Below are 25779 nucleotides of genomic sequence, written 5' to 3'. Positions count from 1 at the left end.
TGTCTAGGAGGTGGACTGTAGTACGCTGCTGCATTTGTGACCATGCCATTCTACCATTTGTCTGTTGAAATGTTAGTCTTTCAGGAGAGGTCCAAGAACTTTGAAATGAAGCAATAATCTTCTTCCCACGGTATATATGGTCTAGAATGACACCTGCATTTTTTTGTTTCATTTTATAATTTGAAAAAAATATATTTTCAAACTGTGCACAGGAAAATCCCAGCACCAGAAGAGGACCAGAAACTCAAGAACCCATGTAATAAAGAAATGTGTGGAGATTTAAGATGAGTCTTAAAAAGGCAAATAATGTTTTGAATAGCAAATAATTTATGCAAAATATGTTACAAAAATCTAAGATGCTAAATAAATAACCAATACAATGTATTCTGTTTTGACACTGTTTCCACTTAAAAGATAGAGAATGCAGATTCATTTGGTAACAAGATTTTGAAGCTGTTTCTCATAATACTTGCTTTATATTTTGTACAAACAGTGGACCTGTAATTTCAAATTTCAGTCTTCTGCTTTGAAACTACAAGAAAACATGGTGGGATAAACATTCAGAAAAAATAGATTTGTGGTTATAGAATTTCTCTTTATTATAAAAAATTGCTTCACCATATGAAACTTTTTTTCTCTCATATTTTTGAAGGCTTGTGTTCCCTTTTATATTTCACCGAGTCAGCATGATAAAATGTGGTTCTAATTTCTGTAATCATTTATGATTACAACATGAGGAGAATATTGTAAAAATTATTCTCATACAGTATTAAGACATCTCAAAGATTTAAAACTAGAGGATGGGGCTATAAGAATGCTTCAATCCAGACATTAAATGGTAGACAAATAAGCAATGTAGTAATGGTTAAAGACTTAAAACTGCTTAAAACTTTTCAACAATTTTTTTGGGGGTGTTTTTTCTTAGCTTGGTGCATCATAATGTTGCAGAACTATTAATCTTTATCATTTGGTCCAAATTACTATATTTTTCAGCAAAGCATAGGTTTCTTACTTTCAGGTAACATTTTCTATTCTAGGAGAAGTCTAACTCTTCAGAGCTTGTTTCTGTTGCCACTTCTGTCAGCAGCTATCTTTGACAGGAGTAGGCCTTGGGCCCATTTGTCTTTAAGTAGAAATACAAATGCCTGATTTGATAGGTAATACTTGCAGAGTTGGTAAAGACAGCTGCCTGTTGAGGTCTTCTGTCCCTGTTATCTTGCAGAACAGAGACTTTACAAAACTTCAGTAGTGCAGCTAACAATTGCATACATAAACCTTACTGTTAAAATACATGTTAATTGACAGACTTCTCTGATTAAGAAATCAGGCTGTATTTCAAGGCAACAGGTAAGTTGGAGGAGAGTTATTTTGATTTTCATTTGCAAGAAAGCTTAGCTATGCATTTCAGGGATTTATTAATCTGAATAATAAACCCTCCTTTTGACTGACGCATTACTTCTGGAACCAGTAGATAAAATTCTACACATTAAACACGGTAAAATTGGTGCATATTCTGCAAAGGACAGAATTTTAGATTAATGTTTTCTGGTCACAAAAGCAGTAATAAAATGACCCCTACAAAAACCAGAGTAACTTAATAGCACATGAAATAATTTTTGTTAATTTTAAACTTTAGAAACTGAAGCTTGTAAGATGTAATTTAATCATGGTACTATACATACCAGCTGTTCTTGGTAATTGAAACTTTACAATATGAAAAATACATCTGTACAGTTTATACAGCTAGGTAGGATGGGTCTTGAAAAAGATTCACTTTAAGGGTCATACTCTGAAGTCAAAAAAATACTGCACAACGTAACTCATTATAAATTGTAGACTTGAAACAATTACTCTTTGTGATTTTTGTTTTTTAATTTTAACCCAAGAATCCATAATATGTTGTCTCACTGCTGTCCATAATTTTACATAGAATTTGGTTGCAGCCTCTGCTACAGGAAAAAAACAAATCAAACCACCCCCCATCCCCAACAACAACAATAACAAAAAGACCAGTTAAGCCAGCTGCTGACTGTGTTCCTTGATTCGTGCTGCTGTTGTTATTGTGCTCAGATCCAGATCAGTCTCTAGGTGTGTTTCCATTGTTTCTTCATGGTTATTTGAGTCATAGGGCTTGTGAGCAAGCAGTTCATGATGCACTCCACAGTAACTTATTGTGGGCTGATCATAGGCAAGAAATGTTGACACATTCATAGACAGTGGTATCTGGGGGAAAAACAAAAATGAAAATCAGCCAGTTACCAAAAGACATAAGCAAATTGTACTTGCCTGAATTTGATGGTGAAGAAACAGACTGTCTGAAGATACTGGCTAATGCCAAGTTTAATGCTGCATGTAAAATACCTCTTCATTCTCTCTGCCCTCTACCCCCTTCACTTCACCTAAACCCTGGTCTGTACTAGGGTGTTGTAAACCTTACTACTGCCACCTTTCATCTTGTGGTCCAGGACTAGGTGTGTGCTTCAATGTGTTTGGGAGGATTAAGATGTGGTAGGACTCAAACTAGTCTCTGCTAAAATAAGTCTATTAGGGAGGAGAGGAGGAGAAAGAGGAGTGTCTCAATTGGGGATATATGGAGTATTTCAAATTAAATTTAAATGGCTTTTTAAGAGTGGTTAGTGGATCTTGCTTGAACATGTCAGTTTGGTTTGCTGGGAAATGCTCACAAATGACACAGTTCTTATTTTATAGTGTACACCTCGACTTGAATCTATCAGCTTTCAGTAAATACTGAACCATGGCAGATGATAGTTTCATCCACTCATGCTGTAGTAGCTCTGGAAGCTTCTCTACTCCAGGTTCAATTCAAAAGCTTTAGACTGAGAAGTTATTAATTTTTTTAAGAACTATTTTCTTGGGGATTTTGAATACACCTCAACATACAATTATTTATTATACACTATAGAATCAGTGGTGAAATGAATGCAGATTTTCAACTGCATGTATTTATTTGCATGTATATTAAGAGAAATTAAGGATAACAAGGGTGACTGTATTGTAATGGATGTGAGAGTCTGGCATCAAAGTAGCCTGATCTAGTGTGGGGTGTCCCTGCCCATGGCAGGGGGGTTGGAACTAGATGATCCTTGTGGTCCCTTCCAACCCTGAATGAAACTATGAAACTATGAATAATATTTCCAGTCCAATGTAAAACTAAAGAGAAAACCCTTTGCTCATGACTTTTGTTGTGCTACTGCTATTGTGTAAACTGACTCGAATGTGAAAAAACACTAAGTAAGGGACAAGTGATATTTAAAACAATTTTAATTTGAAATATGAAGTAATACCTACCCTCTCCCTGCCCCGTTTCTCATGAACTCAACTGGTTGATGCATTTTGATGTCCTGCCTGTACCTCTACACATTCATGATAGCATGTTGGAGGTCCCATTATAAATACTGCTCATATACCATTATGCTAGTTTAAGCATGAAGATACACTCACAAATAGAAATGGATGACTTTTCTACCTCTGTATGAGGTATCAATAGTTCATGAAGAGCTAAGTACCATTCAGTGTAGAGGCTGGATGAATGTAGCATGTCGTGTGGAACTGTCTGAATCAGAACAGTATCAATTAAACTTGGGATGGAGCTATATCTCTATAGGATAGAATCAGAAAACTAGTGGAATGTATCATTTCCCATCCTGACTATTGTATTTGAAAGATTTAAGGTTAAAGAGACCACGCTGTATCACAGGTGACTGGTGATCTGTATCTCTTCACTCAGAAAAATTTATGATCTCTCTGCATTTTTCATGTAGGCACCTTGAATGGTTGTATTTTTCTTCCTAATGAAACTCTGGATGAACACCTCAGGCTTTCTGGAACTAGTGAAAAGACTTGAGGAGCAACTACTGCATTTTAAACACATGCAATAAGAAGCAATGCTTCGTATTTCTCCTCTTTCATAAACACTAACAGTATATTTTCTTAAACTATTTAACAAATCCTATTACAAATCAAATTGTATGTCCTAACCTATTGCATGAATGCAGCACAGTATTGGATGGTGTCACTGTGAACATGGATTCCTTTTGTAGGTCACAATGCAATGAACCTGTACTGTCTCCTGCAGCTTTACTCTCATGAGAGAGGAAGGGCCACAATGCTATGCTATGTCCTTAGCATTACTATGGTCACAAATAGAATCCTGCCCCCTAAGTTATCTCCTCAAAAAGGTATTTCAATACATCCAACGAAATTCCCCAGCCTAAGGACTGATCCCCTCCCTCCGATGTTGACTGTGCCTTCTGTTCCCATGGTCCTACAGGGTAAAAACATCCCAAGTCCTCTCTGTATCTAATCATAAATTCTGGAGATGGGATGTAAACAAAGCCACTTCCATCTCCATTCATATTTTGTTGCCTGAGAGATATAGGAATTTCTTGCTGAGTTAACTACCTTAGTAAGCAGTGAGACTAGAAGGCATGAGATGTCCCAAAGAGTGGACTAAAAGCAAAAGTGGTTGTGCGGGGAACCATGTAGATGTGCTGGTATTTACTTTTTATCTGCCCACTCACCTAATTTTGTTGTATTTGTGTTACCTTTTTTTGTACAAAAGCAGAAGGTGGTGAATGGCCTTAAATTACTAGAGCCTGGCCATGCTTCTGACCATACAAAATGTTGTACAATGTGGTTTCTAATGTGCTGTTGCCCACATTTTGGTTGCAGTAGTCAGTGAGGAGATAGGTAGTGCCCCATCTATCAAAATAGAAGATAAGGGTTGACATGCTTCGTTACAATTAAAATTTGTCTCTGTGCTCAGAATAAAATCCAAGGCTTCCATACAACTATGAAAAAGATTTGTTGGATATATGTTGGACTGGAGAAAGTGTTTGTGTGTGTTAGGATCTTCATACCTATGCATCGTCTCAGTGGTCTTTTTTCATGTAATGTATCTAAATTGCTGCCATTTGATTGTACTCTGTTTTTGGCAACATCAGGATGGAAATTAGAAGGGAGGAAAAGATCACTTTAACAGCTTCAGACATATAGTCAGAAAAAAGTTGGTTATAGACTTGCTCTAAACTCTATCTGATGATGACATGGGGACTTAACAGTAAAGGAGCTCTACAGGAAGTTGCTCAGCAGTTTAAGGTGAAGTAAGCAAAGAGAGATGTAGGTAACTGCACACCTGCATTCTTTCTTGCATATGCATACTGGCCTAAGTGTTCTCTAGCTGAGACTAGAGAAACAGAACAACTTTTGGAGGAATGATGTTTTCCTTAAAGTTTCTATTCTGAAAAAAAAGCAAACCAAGCCCCCACTTGTTTCAGAAAATATTACTGTTTTCTGATGTATGAAATTGTGTTGAAAACTGTACCCTGTTGTAGGTGAATGTGGACCAGGAATGATGTCACTGTTAAGAAGAATCTGCACTGGTTCTCTTGTAACCAAATAATTTCTGTAGAATGCAAACTCTGCACCTTTTAGGAAATCAGTGGCATTGAGACCTGTTACAAAATCTCCCAGAAAGTTTCTTCTGACCTACTCCTTTTCTCTTTTGCTTCCATAAGTGTGTCTCCTTCTGCCTGTTTCTTAGAATAGTCAGGATCTGTTCATCTGCATCTACATTTTTAGTGTAAGTATTTGTAGAAGACAACTCAGTCACTCCAGTTCATACCACAACTTTGTAACCACAGATGAAGCTGCTACAAACTGCTGCTTTGTTGCTCTGTGGGTGTGCTGAATCGCTTTGGGCTTCTCAAGTTACAGTCCTGGAACAGAGATGTCAATTCTCATGGTGTGATAATTAGGCATCCCTGTTTGTGTTTCCTCCTTTGCAATTTTCCTTTCTGTTTTCCTTCAGATAGTGGCATGTGTCTCAGTAAAAGTTCTATCTCTGTAAACCTCCTGTTGTTTATTTTTTTTAATTCCAATAAATAATGATACAGCATTTGTAGTGATGGCTCTCATCTCATTGACAGCAGCTCTAGAGTGAAAAACACTGCATTTTTTAATTACTAATGAGGTGAGAACTTTGTTGTTTGCACTTCAGGTTCAGATGAACATCCCAAAAGCATCAGCTTATCTCAGATTTACAGTTCAGAAGCCTTAAAGTGGCAATTGCTATTGCAGGAAGCACCTGTCCTGCAAAGTGAATTTCATTGCATAGCATTACTTTTCTGTACAGTGTTCCAGCAACCCTGTATCTTATCAGAAGGGAAGTCTTAAACTCCAGGCTTGTTTTACACAGAAAATGTACCTAAAAATTTGCTTTTGCTAAACTGTATAGCAAACCAGACATTTAAGAAATAATTCTGTCCACTTCTGACAGCAATTTTATCCAATGTTTGGGATGCTGATTTTTCTGCATTTCTGTTTTGATCCTCACTGGCAGTTAAAGTTAGCACAGACTAAAGAAAAAAGTGTGGGTTTTTTTTTTTTTTTTTTGCATTTTTGTTTGTTGGTTTGGTTTGTGTTTTGTTTTATTTTTCCCTTTGGTGTGCTTGAGAATTTGCCTCTGACTTTTCCTAGCAATTACAGAGATCTGTGAGAAATAGGTTATTTTATCCAGACTGCAGAAGTATATTCACTACTAAACAGATGTAAACTGTTTGTGGTGGGGAATGCTTCTAATCTACAGATTAGTATCTTAGCAGTCAGCAAAGATATGAAAAGTGTTCTAGCAAAGGTGTGCAGTGTTTGTTAAGCTTCTCATGTTGTGGCTGTCTTCTTATCTGATGGTGTGACCTTGCCTTGGCTTTCATAAGTAACATAATTGTGGTTTTTTTTCTGAATTTGTTGTATTTAGAGTTAGAGTCAATATTTTCAGACTAAGGTTTCTGGTATTTTGTTTAATTTAGTGGACATGGGGTGTTCAGACTTCTTGGGGGATTTCAAAACTCAGCCACAGAATCCTGGAAATGAGAGCTTGGAAACTGAAGGCATAAAGGCATAGCCATAAATCTGAAATTACTTAAAAATGCAGCCATGGGAGAATATGATAGGGTGAAGGAATAATATCCATGGAAATGGGAGATAAGGAGCTGGAAAACAGGAGGGATAAAAAGAAGTAAACTACTGAACTGAAATAGGGGAATAAATTGAGCTGAAGGATGAAGCAGTAGAACTGATAGCGTTGTGATAGATCGTTCTGAAATGAACAGAGTATAAGATTGTCATTACAACATAGCCATGGGGATGTGATATATCAGCATGTGCTCAGCATATGAGAATTAAATCTATTTCATATAGAAGTCAGTAAAATGTTGCTGTTGGCTTCAGCTGAATGAAAAAGGGGAACAAGTCCTTGTAATATATACCATGGAAACATGAAGATTTTACTGGTATGGATCAAAGTGAAATGGTTTATTCATGAGCACTGTGAAGAATCCTGTTACTTCAAATTAACCTCAAAACAAAGCTGATACTTCACCATCCCTTAGTTTATCTTGTGATGTATTTGCCATATTATTTAAATTTATTGGAGGTTAACTTTTGAATAGTACTATGCATGTAGAACAAAAAAAATGCTTAAAAGGAATACAATACTTTTGGTTTATAAGGGAGAGGATATATTAGAATAAATTATAATTAATGTAGTTAAGAAATCTTACTTAAATTAGCTTTCATTAATTTTAGCAACCTGATTCCAGGCTTTGATTTATAAGTGAAGGCAGCTCCTGTCTTTGTTTGGAATCACCCAAATTCCTAGTTTTTCTCATTTGCTGTATCTGTTAGCCTCACTACTGAATGTTGTTCAGCAAAATGTCACTGAGGGCATTTTATTCATTTTTAGCAGCCAATATTACTGGGATTTCTTTGATTCTTCTCTAAATACCTGTGTTTCCCGCAAGCTTGCTTAGTTGCAAATTGCTTGTCAAGTTGCACCTTGTTTTTGCTACTTCTATTTTCTCAGCCCCCTCTGCTTTTCCCAGCTTGCCTTCTCCAAACTTAATTCTGCTGTTCTCTTTAGCATGATCAGATATGTCACCTGTTTTCCTCTGTCACTCTCTGTCCTGTTTTTCCATATTTCTCATCTGATATTTCCTAATCTGTCTTCTGCTTTTCATTCCTCTGTGCCTTTACCACACTCATTGCCCGATGACTGCTGAATCTGCCTTTTGTTCTCCGGTGACTCCATTGCTCTGCTAACCCACTGGTTCTGTCCTCTGGCCTATCCTATGCTCATTCCACTGAAATGGCTGCTCTGAAAGCTGTCTTCTCTAAACAAAAGTACCTTGCATGGCAGAGGCTGTATGCACAGTTTCTCAGTTTATCATCTATTCCATGCAGTCCTCCATAGGTGACCTTTTGTTTTGATATGCAACATTGCAGGGCATTGTAATGCCTTGTCTAGATTTTGCCATGGACCTTTCAGAACATTCTAACATTGTTATTTGCTCAACGGGGCTATATTAACTTGGTTGTTTCTTTGTCTTCTGTTGCTATAAGATGCAGAGAAAATGCTATATATGACTGTAATCCAAAAAGTCTTGTTCCAGAGCTGCTGGACTATAGCTAGTTCATGCACTTGCATTAGAAACTGCTTTATGTGCTGAATGGAGAAAATCATTGGAACATACATATTGGGCCTTGCAGACACTGCTCCTTAGTCCTTCCTGTTTTCTTCCAAGAACCCATGTAGGTCTTGGAATGTTTGAAGAGCATCACAGTGTTCTGGTTAATCAATAAGTTGCACAAGATTTAGCTGGACATGCATTCAAGCTTCTTAACTCACTGCTGTTTGAAGCTGAGTCCCTGTTCCTTGTGAAGTCTTAGGGCATGACTCTAGCAAGATCTCTCTGTACCTTCCTTTATGTCTCCTTCCTGTGCACCCCTGTGTTTCTTCTCTGTGATTTAGGCAGATCATATATGTAACAAGTCCCTTATTTTCTTGCTTGCATAGCATGTCCAATGACTTTCTGTGGAAGCTCTAGATCTGTCTGGTATGTATAGTTGTGAAAAGAAAGTACCAATCTGATTATGTCCTCGCCCCATTTCTTTAATTGTCTGCTTCTTTGAGCACGTTTACTTAGAAGTGCTGTGAAACAAGGGAAATAATTAAACTCAAGCTTCTTTAAAGGAAGAAATAAACCTGTTAGAGCCAATTTGTGACAGTCATGGATTTGCAGTTCAGATCCTCCTAGCTCTTGTGCCAAAATGTAATTCAGTGTGGCAGGAAAGGTTACTTTTTCCTTGGTGATGGTATTTGCATACATTGTGCGACCTTGCTCTAGGGCAAGATGACCTTGGGTTAAATTGTGGTCACTTTAAAGTGCTGAAAATGGATGGCTGCAAAAATTGCTAGTCACTTTTAAAGTTTTCCTTTAAACTTCTAAATTCTTAGGTGGTTGTTCTTTAAATCTTGTCTGCATATTTAAATCTTTTGAAGTCCAAACACTAAAAGCCTGGGAGAGGGCATCATGTTCTTAGGTCAGCTAGTGAGAACTTTAGCATGAAATGTTGCAGGGAATTAATATTAACTCACCCAACATAGGTTGTGAGTGACAGGGAGGAGTTGTACAGGTGAAGGAATGAAAAGGGAAAGATAATTTCAAGCTGCTTCTGCTTCTCTCAATTTATTTCTACACAATTTTAGGATGTAATTAAAAACTTGGCAAAAAGGTAAGTGGGAACAATAGCTTTTGTGGAGTAGCAAAATTTGTCTTTGCACAAATGTTAGGTTAATGGTTGCTTGGTGAGGGAGAGCTGTGTTTTCTGTTCCAAGGACACACCTGCCCAGCTGTAGTATGTGATTTCAACATCACAAGTTCCTTTGATCAAGAGCACTTGCTTTTTTTCTGCTGTCATTTTACTAAAAATAAAGTATGAAGCATATCAGTGGGTTTTGGTAATTTCTCTGGTCCAATGTGCTCATCAGTGGTTACCTAGATTGGGGTCCCACACTATGAGAAAGAATGCAACAAAAACTAAAGATGTATTGCTGTGCATCTGTGTTGTGTCCAGTCTTCACTGTCATTTTAGACTAAGTAAGTATCATGATGTTCTTACCAGAGGAAGACAAGAGTGAGGAAGCAAAGCTTCCTTGGTTCTTGATTATAAGCTAGAAAGAATTGGCAAATGTTTTTCAGTAGGTTGAATATACTGGTTTTGACAATGGGCTTACCAAAGTGAACACCTGCTCCTAGAGGGTATCACCCCATTCTTTTTAAGAAGCAGAAGATAAGGAAAAGGAGGAAGCAGATCTAAAAAGGTTTATTTTTCCTTTCTGATTCAAAGAAATAGTGGACTGTAGTTTCCTAGTTGTTGGGCATGTTTTGTCTTACATGTTGTTAACTCTTTCAAAACCTGAAAAGGGTGACATTTGCTCAGTACCTTTCCTTCCTGCAAAGAACGTGATGTTCATGGGATGAACACACCGTGTGACCTGATTAGCTTTAATTGATTGTTTGGCTTTGAAAGCAGTCAGTATTACTTTTTTTATGTTAGGTAGACATTCATGTTAGCTATTCCTGTTAAAGATGAATAAGTTATAAATACTGTTCTGCCAGAAAAGCAGACTATCTGCCCTGCTTTTTTTAGGCTTTATTTGTGTGTGTAGGTTCATTTGGTTTGGGGTTTTTTATTTGTATTTGTTGGTAAATTTTGTTTGTTATTTTTACTTTAACAGATTGCAGTTTGGGATTTTATTACAGTCCTTCAGGTTTTAATATGGTACATGGAGAGTGTGTGATTATGAATAAAAAGTTATCATTTCAGTTGATGCATTGTTTGAAGTTTGCTTCATGATATTTAATAATGATGTGTATTCATTGCCCTAAAGTATTTCTAGAAATGTTATTACAGTTAGATCTGTGTCTCTTGACCTTTGCTTTCTGTTTCATACAAAACTTGATGCTTCTCCTCTGAAGGCATAGTTGCTGAAGTATCATTTAAAAAAGATGGCTTGGAACTTTGTGGGACTAAGAGCAAATCAACACAGATAAAGCCATCACTTTGGATGCTGAATAAAGGATGGATTCTGTTCCAAGGATTGAAAAGCACACCTTTGTTATGTGTAGAATAAAGCTAGCTATTTCTGTCTGGGTAAAATTTGTTGCAGCTTGGAGAACCTGACCATGTAACTGAGATACCATGCTGTATCATAGTTGTAATTTATTATTTAGCAATCAGTAGATAATCTTAAAAAATTAAGACTTGGCATGAATAAGAACCTTGTGAAAAAAGTTACCTTTGAAAAGTATATAATGCATTGGTAGGAATGTCTCAAAGAGAATCTGTTATGTACCTACCAAACTGATGTAGGGAGATATGTGTGCATGCTGTATGCATACACTTGCAAGTCTTGTAGACAAGCCCTGAAATAGGCCAGGTGCAGCTGCTTCTGTTTTCCTCTGAAAGTTTTAGTGTACTAGAAAGCAGTCTAGACTTTCCTGATATACGTAGGGGGAAAGGGAGCTGAATGAGAGGAACCAATGAAGTTAATCTGATTTACAGTACAAATATGTTTCATATTTAGGGAGATTATCTCCCTTAAAGTCCCCTGTTGTACCACAAAGTTGAAGAAGCAATGTATTACAGTTAAGTTTTGAAAAACTTGGTCAAGCCAGGCATAGTTAAACATTTGAGTTCCTTGTTCAGTTAAATACTCTAGGGGGCCTGGCTATGCAAAATGTCTTACAGAAACTTAAAGGAAGAGTTGTGGTTTAAGAGAGTTCTGTGGAGAGTGAAGTCTGTTATTGTGGTATTCCTCTCTGGTGTTACTCTTAATGAGCAGCAGTCACCAAGAGTGGCTGTATTCAATATCTGACCAGTTATGGCACAGCCTGCATTTATTTCCACAGCTTTCCATTAAGCGTGATTGTTTTGGTTGATAGTTGAACTTTCTGGTCCATTGTAGGTCTATTAGTAGGGTTTTTTGAGGACTCTTGTTCCTCAGAGATTAGATTCTCCTATATTGGATAGGCTTGTCTAGAGTGTGATCAATATGTTCTTATTGTCGTCATCATCTTTCTCTAATTATTTTAATTCAATAGGCAATTTTAATATCCCTTAAGTGCTGTGAGATGTGATCTTTATTACTTTTTGCCAGGTTTGTTTGCAGAGAAAAAACTGGCAGCAAAACAAATAACACTCAATAAACCAGAAGCTGAAGTGTAACTGACTTTCAGTATTCAGAACCACAAGTCAAACTCTGAAGAAGTCACAATTCTGCCTTAAGAAAGGTGTTTTTGTTGAGATAATCTTTAGTTTGTTTACTTTTTGGCAGTGAACAGTCAGGGAATATTATACAGGTTTTGCATCTTAACTATGAAGTCTAGAATTTAACCTGAGTTTGGGAAGGTTTTTAAAGCTCCAATAGCAGCAGCTTTGGGAAATAGCAGGAAACTTGGCAATACTGATGATATAGATGTTTTCCTTTTGCTGCTTTGCCCTTTCACTTTTTGTGATTTCCCAACTGTTAACCTCTTCTGAATTCTCTTGTTTTGTTTTTTTTTCCCTCTAGTTTGTTTTTAAGAGGAAGCATTCTTCTTATTAGCCATATTAATAATTTGTGTAATCTCTCCATGTTCCAATTTTATTGTTATTGGCTGCCATTAATCTGCTATCTTATTTATCTTTGCTTCTCTTTGTATTCTGTTGTACTGACTACTTTTCAGTAAGGTGCCTAATAATCTATTCTCTTAAGTCTTATATCCCAAAATAGGTTTTGTTGACTCCAGGAAAGGAGATGGAAAAGCCTGGTGGTGTTGAGACAAACTCACAGGGAAACCACCTGCTGCAGTTAGAAATTCTGCTATTTGAACAATTCTCCTGCTTGAATGGATTTTAACTGGGGTTTCATAGTCTTCAAAGTCTGATCTTGACAAGTGTTGCATGCAGTTGTGATTAGCCTACTGGAATGAGTGCTGAGACATCCATGTACATAATCCAGTGTTTGTATAAATTTGAGTTGTATGGGCCAACAGAAGACAGGGCCAGAAGATTTATAGGTTTGGAGGGAAAAGAATGTGCACAATCTCTGAGAGCAAGGAGGAGGCCTTATTTGCTCTGTTGTTTGATTTTTTTTTCTCTCTCAAATTTGTGTGTATAGAAAACTGAGCTGAAGACAAAGTTGATGCATTTAGTTTGAATTTCACTGAAATTAAACTGGGCTACCAATTGAAACCACCCACCAAGACCTGATGCTTTCAGTCCTCTTCTCCTGACATTTCTGGAAAAGAGGTTTTCTGTAGCTGACAGAATTCCTTCCACAGTGTTCCTGTAACTGAAATTTCTCCATGTACTTTCAACCACAGACATGTGTTGGCAAAACTCTTCATGATGATGCAGCCATGCTCAATTTCACAAACTTAGCTTGTTTCAGGCAGGATGTTCTTCACCTAGTACATCAGATCTCTGCTGTTAGACTCTTCTAGTGAGTATGATTCTGTCAGCTCTCTCAGATAACCTTCCATGATAGAGAGGCATTTGATGGTCAGTGACATCAGGAACGTGCCTGTGTAATGAAATCTCAAGTACCAGCAGCCTTAGGAAGTGTGTAAGAAATGTTTAAAAAAATCCAATAACCCCTCCACTTCGACCTCACCTTACCCTTCTTTGATACCTTGATCTACTGTTGCATTATTTTGTGAGGCAGTGTTGATCAGTATTTGAAGTTGGCCAAAGCATACTTGAATGCATATCTATGGCATGTGTGGATTAATTAAGAAGGCATATAATGAAAATGTCTCTTTGGAGACATAAACTTAGTTCTAAATTGTGATGTGATAGAACATTTTGAACAACCAGTTTCCGTGGAGGGGTGTCCTTTTATACATGGTGTTCTCAAATTAATACATTTGAAAATCTAACTTAGGTTCATAGCTTGCATCAGCTTGTGCTATGAATAATAATATTCAATGATTAATCCAGACATACTTTCAGAGATAGAAAACCTATACTGAGACTGCTTTAATCCATTTGCTGATTTTTCTGGTCCCAAAGTCCTTTGAAGTACTTGACTGAAATCCCAATTTGCTTCACATGCTGAGTTTTGCATGTAGATCTTTAAATTAGCTGGAAGGCATAGACAGCTTCCTATGGGATTCAATCATTTGTTGACCCTTAAGTGGTTTAGTCTTCATTGTAGGAAGTGTTTTATTTTTTAATCTGTTTTGTAGTGTATAGTGCATCCGTTCTCATTAAAAAATGTGGCACAGGATTCCACATATTTTGCTCCCATCCTTCCTTCCTTGTTCCCTCTCCCCACCATGCTGATAAAAGACTAGTTTTTGTTTCTGTTGTTGTTACTCTGAAGTACACTTTGCTGAAGAAGCAAGAGCTGGGAGCTCCTGGCTTGGGTAGAGGCAACTTGTTGCTATGAGTTATACTGCAGTGTACAGTGAGTGTTACACTGAACCTCAGGCAGTGCCAAGACAACACAGAATGGGGAGTGGAGGAGACAAGTTGAGGGGATATCACTTGAATGTACACAGGCACAAAGGAATGTTTAGAGAGGGGGAGTTTTTGTTCTGTGAGGTGGGCTTGTGATCCTCAAAGTGTGGAAAGAATTAGGTCATCATCTGGCTATTCAAAGAACAAATAAATGGGCAAAATACCGAATCTCCATATAGTTGCCATTACACTTTGGTCAAGTAACCAGCATATTGCTCTTTTCTAATTATTTGAACAAATGCATTTTCATGCATTAAAAAAAACCCAAACAAAACCATTTGAATGATGCCATGCTACTAGTGCAGTTTTACGGGGGGGCTCTCCTGGAATTAACTTTGTTAATGATAGATTGACACATTCACCAAGACAGTAGAGGCTTCCTACAGGGTATTGGGAGAACCATCTCAAAACACAAAAGTATTTAAGCTGAATTTCTAACTGGAACCTTATAAAATTAATAGAGATTACTTGTTTTTTCACTTAGATAGATTAAACTTGTATTGAATGTTAACTGCTTTACCAGACTCAGTTCCTGAAATTCACCATGCAATGGGCAGTGTTTTGTTTATTTCTACAAAATACTTCAATTTTATGAAACTCCTCTGAGTGAAGTATTTCCGCTTATATTAGTGAATAAGCTCTGTGTAATTATTTGAGTAAATTAAAGAAGGATCTTTGCTGAAAATTGAATGATATTAGAAAAGAAGGCTAAGACCAGATGCAATTTGAAAAACAAGATCAGGAGTTAATATAATTTATATAGGTCATGGATGGGGAGCATGGCATGAATGGTTCTTTCAGCTCCCAGGAAAGGTTCTTAATAAGTTCTCTGTGTTTGCTTGATAAATAGAATATTGTTATTTTCTGATGTGACAGTAGTAATAATACAGCATTTCTTTTCCTTAATCAAGATACCATCTACATTGTTTAGTATTTGTGCAAAGGAAATAATATATATATACTTTTAAAAAGAACTTATTTTCCTCTGAAAATGGCCTTTGTATTATATTTTATCACTATATAATTCTAGGAAGAAAAAGCTCTGTTACATTCCTAAGCAGTACATACCAGATTATTTCTATTGATAAGAAGAATTTATATTTGCACCTGTTAAAATGTTTATAGCATGTGCATCAGTTTCACTGCTCCTAAGATATTTGCATGGCACTTTAGCTAGATGTTTGTACATCTCTCCATAATTAAATAATTATTCAGTACAATATCTGCCCATTTATTAATAATCATTTAAAATCCAGACCAAAGGTTCCAAGCATAAAGTGGCAGTTTCTTGATAAACCTGCTGTTATTCACCCTTTTCACTCTTAAGTGCTGCACTAGTTACTGTGACATATCTTCAGGAAAACAATAGTAAGTGTGAGAGCATAGACTACACACTGTGACAGAGCAAGGGACTAAAGCTAAGTACTTTAAACAAAACAACAAAATCATGGAAAAGTTGTCATGTGCCTTCTGGGTTCATTAAAGATGACCTTAATTGCTGATTTGCATGGTTCATAGAATTAGAACTCATTTGCTCATTTGCTTGGCCCACTGTGGTCGTTACTAAAAGCCATTAGGAGGCTGGTGGGTTATCTCTGTACATCTGACTCCTTTATAGCCCTCTGGGTGCATGAATTCAAATAGGCCTAATATAAAGAAGAGCCTCTTTCAGTCTGTATCTGGGTTATTATGCCTCTTCCCGGTTTTTTTTGACAAGTGGACCTTAAAATGCCATCCTCCTGCTGATGTCAGTAGTATTCCTTTCAGGTCTGTTGAGGTAAAGTGCATTTCCTCTTTAAAGAAATCCTCAAGTAGTATGGGAAATGATAATTGTTTAGGATATTTATTTAGACCTAGCCAATTAAACCCAATCATTTTGATATTTTCTAGTGCCAAATCATGGAAATACGTTTTATTTTCTTTTTATTGCCTGTGGAAAGAGACATCAATAAGTACTGCATAGCTATTTTGGTTAGCATGTTCTCTTTATCACAACAACATGACTCCACTTTGACCTAAAGAAAGCAACTTCTATTTTTTTTTTTTTTGGTATTGTGGGTACTCAGAGAGTGGTCCTCTTCAGAACATCCAACCAGAGGCTATACAGCTTTAAAAAAGCCCACACGTGGAGCAGGATTCCAGCCTGAGTTTAAAGGAACACACAAAATGGATGATGAGCAACACTGCCAGCACTTCTAACAGGATTGGCCTGGAGAAAAAGAGTCTCAATATTTTTGAAACAAGTTGAAAATATTGCAGAAAGGGTAATAAATAAATTCCATTTCTGTAATTCTGTATGGAAACTTCCACAGAATTGACAAGAGAAGAGGTGCTTCTGTTCAGGTAGATTAACTGCTGTTGGAACCAAACAAGACTGTACAAAACAAGACAGCTTAGGGGCTTGGGAGCTGGGAGTAGTAAAGTAGGCCAGCTGTGTGCAAGGGAAAATGAAATGCAGGTGTACCAGATGTCCATAGCTCTGCTTGGCCTAGAGTCAGAATTTGCTTCCCACAGGTAGTCATGATAGCAGGGGCAAGAGGGGAAGACCCTGCTGGTAATAACTTGCCCTCTGTAATCAAGGAATGCTATGATGTGGAGCCATCCATATTAATGGTCATGTGCATGTTAGAGATAATGCCATAGTACTGCTTTCAGAATGTGGAGAAATGTATATTCTGAGCCTGCATGTTCTGTCTGCTTCTGAGGCTAGAATATCAATTTTCACCTTGATGGACATTAAAAAAAACCTGAAAGATTTTGGATAGGCAATGATCTGAAATTAAAAATAATTTAGGACTTTGGAAGTCTCTCACATCGTTGAAGCATTTTTATTTTGAACTAGAATATTTTGTCCTAACTGGTTTTGTTGCATGCTCTATTAATAATTAAATTTGCAACAATACAAATAATCAAAACTGATTTTTTTGCAAACTTAATCACAGTTTTAAAATGGGGGAAAAACAAAACCCCAAAGAAACACAACAAAATAATTACAACAGTTTTGTCTAGTGCAAGTGTTCCAGTGAATTATTGTGGATGGATTTTTTTCATTAAAAAAATAATTGTAAACACATTTTATTTATTGGATTTTTTTTTTTAAAACCACATTTCATTTATTGCAGGTTTTTTAATGGAAAAATCCATCTATGTGTTTTTGACTAATTCTGAGTAACTTGAGAATAATTCCAAGGATTGGTCCCTTTGAGACTGGATCACGCCATTAGCAGCATGGTATTTGCAGTGTACTATCACATATCATAGTATCATAGTATCATTCAGGGTTGGAAGGGACCACAAGGATCATCTAGTTCCAACCCCCCTGCCATGGGCAGGGACACCCCACACTAGATCAGGCTGGCCAGAGCCTCATCCAGCCTGCTCTTAAACACCCCCAGGGACGGGGCCTCGACCACCTCCCTGGACAACCCATTCCAGGGTTTCACCACTCACATGGTGAAGAACCTCCTCCTCACATCCAGCCTGAATCTCCCCACCTCCAGCTTCATTCCATTCCCCCTAGTCCTATCACTACCTGAGATCCTGAGAAGTCCTTTCCCAGCTTTCCTGTAGGCCCCCTTCAGATACTGGAAGGCCACAATTAGGTCACCTTGGAGCCTCCTCTTCTGCAGACTGAACAGCCCCAACTCCTTCAGTCTGTCCTCATAGGAGAGGTGCTCCAGCCCTCTGATCATCCTTGTGGTCCTTCTCTGGATATCTTGTCTGAGACATCAGATTCAGACACAAAAGGCTATGTAGCAACAATAGATTGAGTTGCTGTTGGTAGTAACAATGTTTAGTGGCAGTTACTAATGAAAGGACTTAAGTTGTCATAAAAGAATATAGATAATCACTATGTCAGTTCTTCTTTATCATCTCTCTGCTTCAGCCGGCATTGTCTGATTATGCACCACTATGTGTCAGGGGCCCCTTTTTCTTCTTTCAATTTCCTTAGGATTTTCTGGGTTCTCTCTTTTGGGGCATAGTGAGAAAAAAAGGTCTGGACTTTGACTTGTCTTCTGTGAAGGGCTTGGTTGCTACCTATTATATGTAGTTTTAGGAGTTTTAAGGCAAAAGTCATAGGTAATGTGTCTTTATGTACCCACGAATTTCTGTTCTATTGTCTATGTTTGCCATAAATAAACACAAAGGTCAATTACTCTGTGTAATCTTCTTTGGGATGTCACTCTCTTGCCTGGTATTGCTGACAGTAGAACAGTAACAGCTTACCTGCATTTGATTCGCAGCTCAAGCAGTGTTTTGTTAGTGAAGGAAGAAAAGGATTTTCCTCCATTTGGTTAGTCACCGTGGGTGCTCTTGTGGTTTTACAATCTTGGGCAATACAAGATTACTTCTGAAAAACTTCTGAATTATAGAGTGCTGGCATGCATTCACACCATCCCCCGTGAAAGTACTGCATGTTCAAACATATATTTACAGGCCTGACTTTAGAAGTCAACCTGCAGGTTCAAGGCCTCACTAACAGAAGTAACTATCATCTTAAATGGCACTTAAGTGGATGCTAATGCACCTGGGCCAGAGGTGGCAACCGCAAGTCATCATCTTAAGTTTTTTGACTGGTCAGTTCCTGGTATGCTGCAGTTTAGTGTTATTTGTGAGCTCAGAAGCATCCTAGTTTGACTGTCAGGAAATCCATCTGCTCTGCTAAGTGGTGTTTGGATCTGGAAGTTGGTTTAAGTGGTGAACAATACAGGAATGGAAGACAGGTAGATGTTCTCTAACAACACTGGTTACATGTGCTGATAGCTCTACCTTTCATTCAAGGAATCTGAAAAGACCTAAAGAGAAGGTACTATGAGTGCTTGATGAGCCTATATCATTTGAGAGACTATTTTGTGATTCCATGGAGAATTGTCTTGGCTGACTTTACTTCTTAAAAATTCCTCTCTGCATCTGTCTTCTTTGAAAACCTTTGTGTAAAACTTTTAATTACAAGAATTTGCATGAGAATGACCAGAACATAATTAATTTCTAGTAGGACTCTTTCAAAATCTGTATTTGCCTGCTTTAATATGCACACCAGATGGGCTCACACTCAGACCAAACTACACAATCACATATCACAGGTACCATCAAATTAAATGTACAAACCACAGTTTTCAATACTTGAGCAGAAGTTTTTCAGGGTGGTATTAGAATAGGAAAAGTGTTGTATATAAGTTCATATGACAGAGATGTTTGCTGCTTTTTAAAAGAATGGTTTGCTATTTATTATTTTGTTCATTTTGGTTCTGTGCTTTGCACATTAAAAGATGAGCAGAGATCTGCTGAGCTGAGCTAGCCAAGGACACAGGTGGCTGATACAGAAATCTGCCAGTCTCCTAAATCTGTTAGGAAAATGTCTTGTGAAAGGCTTTTTACCTTGAAGCTAGTGAAGCTGACTGGAATGGACCATGTTTGTTTTCTAGCAATGGATTGTACAGTCGTAGTCTCTCTAACCTCACAAATGTTAACACATTTTATAAATCACATGAGGATTCAAAAGTAGTAGTGTTGTTCAAGGAAAGGATTTGATGACAGGGAGGATAATGTAGACTTCAGTGTTGTTGATGCAGTTCATTCCTTTACGCACTGAGTCTCTGGCACCTATTCCTTAATTGGGTAGCTGACTTTGGTCACCTAGGAATCTTTGTGCCTCCACAGTGGTTTTTTGTCCCAGCCACATAGGTGAATCCTCATTTCTGATTTTCTTCCACAATGCTCTTTAGACAGCTACATTGTTTATCTGCACTCTGGATTTAGCCCTGATAGGAAGTGGATCTGGAGAAGGCAAAGTGCTGCCCAGAGAAGATTCTTTTTCTTAGATCTGTTTCAGGACTTGGTGGAAACTCTTGGTTTGGCACTCTGTTGGAGAGAGTGGAGATCAGATAATTGAGTCATAATGATTTTTGAAAGATACAGGGAAATTATTATTTGTTTAAGGCAAATGCACTAATTTCACATGCATGGATTTCTGTAGTAAGTGAATGCTGGTGTGGGAAGGAAGTTACTTTAAAACAATCTAGTGTGGAGATTGAATAAGTCTCCAGTGATTACCCAAAAAACTGCTCTTGCTTTGCTATCAACACAAGGTTTCCTGCTACTTCAAACAGTACCTTGTATTTTCTCTATCAATGTTTTCACCATTCCCAAGGTATTAAAAACATGTCATTTGGCAGTACAGCAAAATGCATTGATTCTGGGTATCTGAAAATACTGAGTAAAGGGGATTTACTTGTGGAAGTAAATCTCCTAGCCTGCAGTCCAATTAAAATGATCTGAAGAGAGTTTCTGTATTCCATAGTGTGCTACAGAGCTGCTAACTCAAACCTCAGCATCAGTATAGTCACATTAGGTCTGTAGGCCTTAGTAAAGCTGCCAGCCCCCTTGCCTTTTCTTCACAAGTCAGGGTTGGACTAATTCCTTTCTCCATTGTTCTGTGTTCTACATTGCAGATTTACATGCAATGTCTTCTAAGTCTTGTAGCAGTGATAGCTAAAGATGACTTACATAAAAAAGTAATAACTTGTGGCTTGAAAGCAAGAAAGCAAAATGCTAAACCCCACTGTCTTCAGTGTTATTGTTGTCTGGATGGCACTGTAGAAGGGCTGGAAAAATTCTTTGCAAACTATTCCAGAGATAAGATGGCATCTTGGAGAGATTGCAGCAAGGAAAGGAAGAACAATTGATTTTTAACTCAGCTTTTATCTGTAAGACTTGCCACCCAGCATCCTAGATATCCAGCTTTTCCAGTGCATGCTGTCATTCGGTTTATGGACTAAATGTAAAAATTGCAGGAGAGCTTTCAAAACAATCCTACGAATTTGCTTTTTGGAAAGTAATTATGCACTTTGAATAAATGACAGCTTTTTATTTATTTATTTTCAATGTTGTAAAAATAGTTTTGTTCTTCATAACATGGTCTATTTTAATGCATAAGAAAAAATCCTGCACCCTAATAAGATACACATTTTCTGAGATTCTTTATATTCTGTTTGTATTCAATTAATCTGGTGTGCTTTCATGAATGTTTTTTGACTGGAAAGAAAATCAGGAGAAACTAAACTAAAAAAAAAAAATGTCTTTAAAGCATTCTGGTCTCTATCCTTAATCTATCTGTCCTTTTAGTTCCTTTCTTCCCCTGGAGATGTGTGAGCAACCTGTGCTACTGCTTTATATCACCTCTTTGATTCCCTGTAGCAAACACATAGTCTCTAGACTATAGCATTTTTACTGCATGTGAGAAATCAGGTTGATATTCCTGCTGCATTTACTGTACTTTCACTGGTGCTGCTCTGCTGCCCCCAAGGTCTGAATGACATTGATCTGATGCTCACAGCCCAGCAATAAAACCAGTGTGAGCTCTAAAAAAATCTCATGCCTAGTCAAAGAAATCATTAACCCTCACAACTAACTCGCATAGATGAAGGAAAGTAAGACAATTGCAGCTTAACCAGACTATGAGAAGCGTTGTGATTTTGCTGTGACAGGATCTCCAGCAGAGAAAGTTGTAAAAACCTAAGTTTCTTCAGCTATCCAATTGTGTGCACTAGTGCAGAGAAAGCACTGTGTTTGAACTTTGCAGAGTTATGGGAACCTTTGCCATTGCCAAACTATGTATCTTCATTAATTTCATTGTTCAAAACACTCTTTTGTAGAAAATCCCTCCATCAATGAAGCAGTTTTCCTGAGAAGTGTTGTGCATTTATTTATTTATTTAAAGCATTTAATAATTTATTGATACATCTCTTCAGTGGTGTTCATCTTGCTCAAGGTCCTTTTTAATCTCCCTGCTGTGCAGTGATCATAATATATTGAGGCCTGTGCAGCATCATGCTGAATCTTTCTTTTCAGATAGAGGCTTTTCTCTTTCCTTCTTTCCCTGAGATAACACAGCATCTCTTCTCACTTAAGGGTGCTCCTTAGTGACTGGGTGGCCCTTTGGACTGCATGGGGCAAAGTATCTCTCTTGCTTGTAAGAGCTCCATTATATGGAGAAGGTATCATGAGGACTGGCAGAGTTTTTTGTCTGTCTCTTATTTTGTGATCAGGAACACGCTTTTTCTACATCTGCAATATATACAACAAATGTGTTTTTTACTGAATTTTGTGGAATCTTCTGCTTTGATGTATAGAACTGTATGTACCCTTTTTTTTTTCCTCTTCCCCCCAATGCTGGAGGACTATTAATACTTCTCATCTGCCTCTCTAAATGTTTTTCTTTAATCATGGCCAACTCTAACTTGATGGAACAGGTGGTTGCTTAACCAGCAAATTGTTTAATGTGAAGTCCCAGCCAGGATGTAGCTTCTTATAATTAAAAGACTCATACCTCTGCCAGCCATCTTTTCCCTTGCTCAGCACTGCATCACCATTTTAGACAGAATGAGCAACAGTGAAATAAAGAATGTCTCCAGTGTTAACCCTGTCTCATCCAAATCACCCAAATGTGATATTAAGGTGCCATAAAACTGGGTGGTACCTGCACACCATGTCTCAGGAAAAAGTGTTTCTTCTTATTTCTACATTTCTTTGAAGGTAGCAATCCCTTCATGTTATTTTAGGGGGGAAAAAAACCAACTCCAACTCAAGCATATGATACCACCTTTAGATTGCAAAATGGTGTCACTCAGGAAGTCCAAAGCCAAGTCATGAAGAGAACATTTGGGTTGCTTTTTACAGAAACAGCATATAGCCACTGATACTGGGGCAGAAAGAGGAGATCTGTATGTTCTCCTCCTTACCTTCTCCTACCTGGCTCAAAGTCTGCCTTCTTATTGAGAGGCTGTGGCTGGCAGGGAAGGGAAACAGTTATCTGTGTGGATAAGAGGTTTAGTGTACATATAATGTCCATTTTTTCCTCAGTAATTTAAGAATGTATTCAAAACTTCTAGGACCCTTACGCTTGATGAGTGGTTTTCAATTTTTAGGAGGTTTTTAACATATAAGCCCTGATTAGCTTCCTGAAAAATAGTCAGCATTAGTGCAGTCAAACAAAAGGACTCCTCCATCACCTAAGCAGTCAGACTGCTCCATTACCTGTACTATAGTATCTTACAGTAGCATGATAGTTATATAAACATCTCAACTAAAGAGCATGATGAGGTCTTTAAATCAGCTGGTCTCTATTCTATGTTGAACTCTGTAATTTTGGCTCTTTCCATTATTTGGAGAAGTATTTGCTATGAATATAACATGGGTGGTTGTGCACCAAGATGCAAAATTGTCGAAGTGTGATTGTTCCCATCTGCAATCCTTATTTTCAGATTCAACAAATGTAACATAATTCCAAGTATCTATGCTGACCTACTTAGAAAAGATGCAGTACAACTATTGCCATACATGCCAAATATAAAAGTATCATATTTCAGAATGCAGAATTAACCAGGTTGGAAAAGAACTTTGAGGTCATTGAGTCCAACCTATCACCCAACGCCATCTAATCAACTAAACCATGGCACTGAGTGCCTCATCCAGTCTCTTTTTAAACAATTCCGGTGATGGTGACTCCGCCACCTCCCTTGGCAGCCCATTCCAATGACCAATCACTGTTTCTGTGAAGAATTTCTTCCTAGCATCCAGCCTAAACTTCCCCTGGCACGGCTTGAGACTGTGTCCTCTTGTTCTGCTGGTGATTGCTTGGGAGAAGGGACCAACCCCCATTTGGCTACAACCTCCCTTCAGGTAGTTGTAGACGGCAATAAGGTCTCTCCTGAGCCTCCTCTTCTCCAGGCTAAGCAACCCCAGCTCCCTCAGCCTCTCCTCAAAGGCCTTGTGCTCCAAACCCCTCAGCAGCTTTGTTGCCCTTCTCTGGACACATTCCAGCAACTCAGCATCTTTCCTAGACTGAGGGGCCCAGAACTGGACACAGTACTCAAGGTGTGGCCTAACCAGTGCTGAGTATAGGGGCAGAATGACTTGCATTATAAAATATTACCCCTCTATGGTTTTGGGTAAAGTGCTTTTCTGATGTACCAGTTAATAGTTTATGTAAAGAGTTTTTACCAGATGTCTGAAAAATGATCAAAAAATGCTTTGTTTGGAACAAATCTAATGTTGATTAGAGGGGAAATTGAGGCCTCCAGTATAGTTCAGTCTTTGTAGTATGAACTAAGGAACTGGCAGCTTCTTTACACAGAAATCTGTACTGAAATAACAGAAATTGCACTATGTTTTATTTATTCATTTATTACTATTTTTTTTGTGTGAAAGTTTCTGTGCAGAAAAAAAATAGCATAAAACTTCTATACTTTTTTTTGTTTGTTTTTAGTTGGATTAAGCCATTGCTTATTGTGTCTGTAGAATACAGAAGTGAAAGGTCCTGTTCTTCAGACTGAAAAGGCTGTTTAGACTAGTTTTGTTTAAGCAGCAAGAGAACTACATATGTATTTATTCCTAGTGTTACTGAGTGCTTATTCCAAATTTAACTTGCTTGAAGTATAGGGTGGGGATCTTGAAACTAGCCCTCATTACACATTCCTTTTCTCTTTTCATTGTCAGTCTCTTACCAGTTTTGTACATGTTTCACATTTTTGTTGCATCTCTGTACATCTGATATAATAGGTTATCTCTGTGTTCAAAGAAACTAAGAATTAAAGGTTGATTTGTCATCAGTTGGACTTGATGATCTTGGAGGTCTCTTCCAACCTGGTTGATACTGTGATTCTGTGGTGTGTATAACAGCCTGGCTTTGAACTGCTTATTAATTTGCTATGATAATGCCTGTTAGGTATGTAAAAGTGTTACAAGGAACATCTGCTCCTGTTGTAATCGGTGCCACTTTTCATTAAGATCAGCAATTTTAAGCTAAGTAGGGCATTAATTCATAGCAGGAGTGGTCCAGTTGTGAAGAATTGTTCCTCTGTGCACAACGGTGCTCCATGTGGCTAGTGTAACGGTACTAATCCAGGTTTCAAACCTGTCTAGATGAAAGAGGCATATAATTTCTCAATTTTTGAAGGAAGTCTCTTGTGTTCCTAGATGCAGCCCTCAGTTCTCTAGAGGTATACTGCATATCCAGGAGGGAACTGAACCTGAAATTCTAATGACTCCTAGCCTTGTTGAAATACTCTGCTGTTATACTACTACATAGTGGTTCTTGTAATTCTCTCCATTGGTTCATCCCTGTAATTTCAGTTGCTTTGGGAACTTTAGTTTCCAGCTTTCTTATCTTTACTTTTAAAGTCAAAGTATTTCATTAATGGCTATTCTTTCTGATAAGCTGTAAAAAGAGTCTGTTTCATTCCCATCTTACAGCTACAACTGTAGCCATAGACAAATGTATGGTATATGAATTAGATTTTGGTATGTTCATAGTTCCTTGTCTTTTCTATTTAATTTCTGTATGTTCTTGTATGCATTTTGAGATTCATGTACATTAGGACTTGAGAGAGATGATTTCAAAGCTGTATGCCTGAG

The 25779-nt window shown here is 37.7% G+C and overlaps 2 protein-coding genes across 5 annotated transcripts in view; one reads left to right on the top strand and one right to left on the bottom strand.

Annotated features, from left to right (window-relative positions):
* The window catches only part of CTNNA3 (catenin alpha 3), a 414270-nt gene that overhangs the window by 124798 nt on the left and 263693 nt on the right, over positions 1 to 25779 (top strand). The window lies entirely within an intron of this gene.
* The window catches only part of LRRTM3 (leucine rich repeat transmembrane neuronal 3), an 84604-nt gene continuing 59217 nt past the window's right edge, over positions 393 to 25779 (bottom strand). For 2 of the 3 annotated variants that reach the window (XM_068140127.1, XM_068140128.1), the window contains one exon: positions 393 to 2223. In XM_068140127.1, the coding sequence (XP_067996228.1) occupies positions 2014 to 2223 (210 nt within the window). In that variant the 3' untranslated portion in view covers positions 393 to 2013. The remainder of the gene's footprint in view (positions 2224 to 25779) is intronic. The other variant, XM_068140129.1, reaches the window with a different exon arrangement.

The sequence above is a fragment of the Melanerpes formicivorus genome, unplaced genomic scaffold (assembly GCF_026170545.1).
Source record: "Melanerpes formicivorus ecotype bairdi unplaced genomic scaffold, bMelFor1.0.p_v2 SCAF_6, whole genome shotgun sequence".
Lineage (NCBI taxonomy): Eukaryota > Metazoa > Chordata > Aves > Piciformes > Picidae > Melanerpes > Melanerpes formicivorus.
Note: the sequence above shows the minus strand (reverse complement) of the source record. Positions and strands in the feature narration are given on the sequence as shown.